We start from the raw sequence: 3,031 nt of genomic DNA on the forward strand, positions 1-3,031 counted from the left end.
CCTAGCCCAGTGCCTTGACCCACTTACTTCCCAGCTCCACCCTCCACCAGGATAACCCTTCACATCTGCCAAGTCCCTTCAGAAAATCTGACAGCTTGTATCTTAAGCTTTCTTGGCTTCAGTTATTCCAAACACGTCAACTGCTGACATTTTTTTCTTCTGACCAGTGTCCATTACGTTTAGTTGTACTGTCTCCAAGGGAAGGTGACGTGTCCTGTAGAACTCCTATATAGATTATGTTTTCCTTTCTGCCTCTTTGCTATTATCCGAGGTGACCTTGCCCGGTGCGCAGCTTCCCGGCTTCCCTTCCGCCCAGGAGCATGTTCTCCCACCGATTTTTCTGTGTACCTGACGACACCCAATTCTGAAATGTCAATGACTTTAAGGAATACTAAGATTCTATTTTAAGGCTAGTAAGATTACAAATGATTTTTTTTAAAAGAAAATACTGGTTTATTTACAAAGTTTACAAGTGACTTTTTAAAATCTAAATATTTTGCTGCTTTTTCTTAGAATCTGCATTATTAAAATACTGAGGGATTTTATAATTTCTTATTTAACAATTTTCTTTATATTCGTGTTTAACAAACATAGCCAGTAGAGTATGTCAAGGAAGGGCCTAGTAAGTATAAGACTAAATCACATGTAATTAATATCTTCTCTAAGTCAAAGATCTGTTTAGATTTTTTAATCCAAAGCAAATAAAAGTCACTGTTGAAACTAAAATTTCAAAGTTATTTCCTATTAGTGGGAAGCACAAACACTTGTACCTAATTAAGAGACTCTGTACCATCACATATGTGTTCAATAGATTTACAAAAGCAAAGAGGCAGTATTTAGCACTGCCTGTAAAATCAAACACTCCATCCTAAGACCCCATACCATAGCTCTATTTTTTGAGACAGTGTGTGTTTTACATATCCTTGTCTATATGAGCAAGATATAAAGAAGATATGGAGGGAAGTTCTGGTGGCCTAGTGGCAAGAAGCTGCACTGCAATCCCAGAGACGTGCAGTTCGAATCCACCAGATGCTCTGCTGGAGAAGGAGGGACAATCTCCTCCTGTACCTGTCAGATCCTATTTGATGGTACACACACACACACTAATAATAAAAAAGGAGCATATATGGTAAGGATGAAATGCAAAGACTTGGGACACTGCTTGACACCTAGTAAGCACATAATAAGATGAGAGTGATTACCATTATTATAATTTTTAATAGTAAAGGGACACATCAAATACATATTTCAGAATTCTGGAATCAGACTGTAGGACAATCTGGATAGAAGAGATTCTTTACCTAGCAACTGTGTGAGATACAATTCGTTCATACTCCATGGTTTACAGGAACTGTATATTTGCAAAATTTTATCTATTCTTCAGGAAACAACTCAGTACTGAACTTTAATCAAAAAGGTGCACTCAACATTGAATGGTGTATATTTTAATTTGGAAATTATGCAAAATACTAAAGATCTTACCGTCTCAAAAAATATTTCCATCATGCGCGTCCTCTTTTCTTCTGCACTCAGTCCTTTTTTCTTTGACTAAAGCACAAAAGTAAAAAAAGTAAACATTCCATCTTACAACAACCTAGGTCTGAAATGTCATCTGAAATATTACACATGGTCTTATTTGCTACTAGTTGAGGTTCAATTTCTTAGAGCTAATCTTTTAACCCTACTCCCCAATTACTGACACAGGTTCAAAAGACTACATCATGCAAAAATTGGCATTATGTGTATATGGAGGATGATCACATCCCACACCCCTCTTCACTTATCTGTCAACACCCTGCAGGCCACTGCCCTGCTGTGACCAACTGCCACTGCCATCTCCTGGAAAGCTCAGTTCATACTCCTACCCCTACAGGGGATGGCCACCCAGTCTTCACCAGCTCTATCCCCAGAGTGAGTTTCCTCCCCTCACCATATTTTCAAGGTAGATGACCATAGTCATCCCTCAATAACTGCCCAAACATCACTGGTAGATTTTTCAGGGGTAGAGGGCTCCCTGCCCTTGGGCAGGAGAATCACGGGGATGGGGGAGGGGGTGTGCATCCTGTCAAGTGGATCCCCCTCTAGCCCCTCAATACAGTATCCTCTGGCTTTCACTGGATGGACTTGTACCATTTTGAGCTAGTGTCCTTATGAAAATCTATAGTTCAGAGCTTCCTTTGAGGGACTAACAACAGATTCAGCCTCTGACATTGACTCTCAACTGCTGCTGGACAAACACTATAGGATGGTTACTGGTGTACATGTAGGCAGAGTGGCAGATAAGATGACAAGGGTTTTCCAAGGTCACATTAAGGAAGGCTGACTGTTTAACTGATGAAGAGCAGACTCCCTTCACTCCCTTCTATACAATGAGAAGCATCTCAAGCCAAGGAATGACATTCCTTCAAGCTCCTAAAATTCCTATCTTACCTTAAAAGCTTAATCACTAGAATGATGAGCAACTTTAATATGACAATTATAGTAGCAACATGGAAGGTTGTTGCTGTGTACTGACCCACAGCTGACCCTCCAGCAGGTTTTCAGAGGCAGTTAATTGCATGGGAAGAGATTACCCATTCTTGTCCCACAGGGCAGCTGGTGGATTTGAACGATTTGCCTTTGGGGCTGCAGCACATTTCTAGGCCTTCAAAGTTCTGTGTGGGATGTAGGCTAGAAAAGAACCTAGTCTTGCAGAAAACTTGGAACTCATCCACTGATAGCTGGATTATGGCAAGAAGCTGTACTGCAATCACGAAAGTACACAGTTCGAATCCACTAGCTGCTGCTCCATGGAAGAAGGATGGGAAATCTCCTCCCTTGTGATTAACTGTCCTTGAAAACCCACCAGAGAGTCAACTATGGATCAGCTTCCAAGTCGATGGTACACAACAATAGATTTTTTTAGTAATTATTTAAAAACACTCAAAGTAAACTTAAAATAAAGATTGACTCAATCCAACCAAACGTTCAGTCAAAACAAGTTAATTTACAATACGTATAAAATGTGAAACTAAAAAAAAAAAAAAAAAAT

General features: G+C 39.8%; 1 protein-coding gene across 1 annotated transcript in view; it reads right to left on the reverse strand.

Annotated features, from left to right (window-relative positions):
* MND1 (meiotic nuclear divisions 1 homolog (S. cerevisiae)) overlaps nt 1-3,031 on the reverse strand; it is a 107,381-nt gene that overhangs the window by 91,205 nt on the left and 13,145 nt on the right. The window contains exon 2 of the mRNA XM_006884498.1: nt 1,483-1,548. Coding sequence (XP_006884560.1) covers nt 1,483-1,548 — 66 coding nt within the window. The remainder of the gene's footprint in view (nt 1-1,482; nt 1,549-3,031) is intronic.

The sequence above is a fragment of the Elephantulus edwardii genome, unplaced genomic scaffold (assembly GCF_000299155.1).
Source record: "Elephantulus edwardii isolate Elephantulus edwardi_28Jun2011 unplaced genomic scaffold, EleEdw1.0 scaffold00034, whole genome shotgun sequence".
In the NCBI taxonomy this organism is placed as follows: domain Eukaryota; kingdom Metazoa; phylum Chordata; class Mammalia; order Macroscelidea; family Macroscelididae; genus Elephantulus; species Elephantulus edwardii.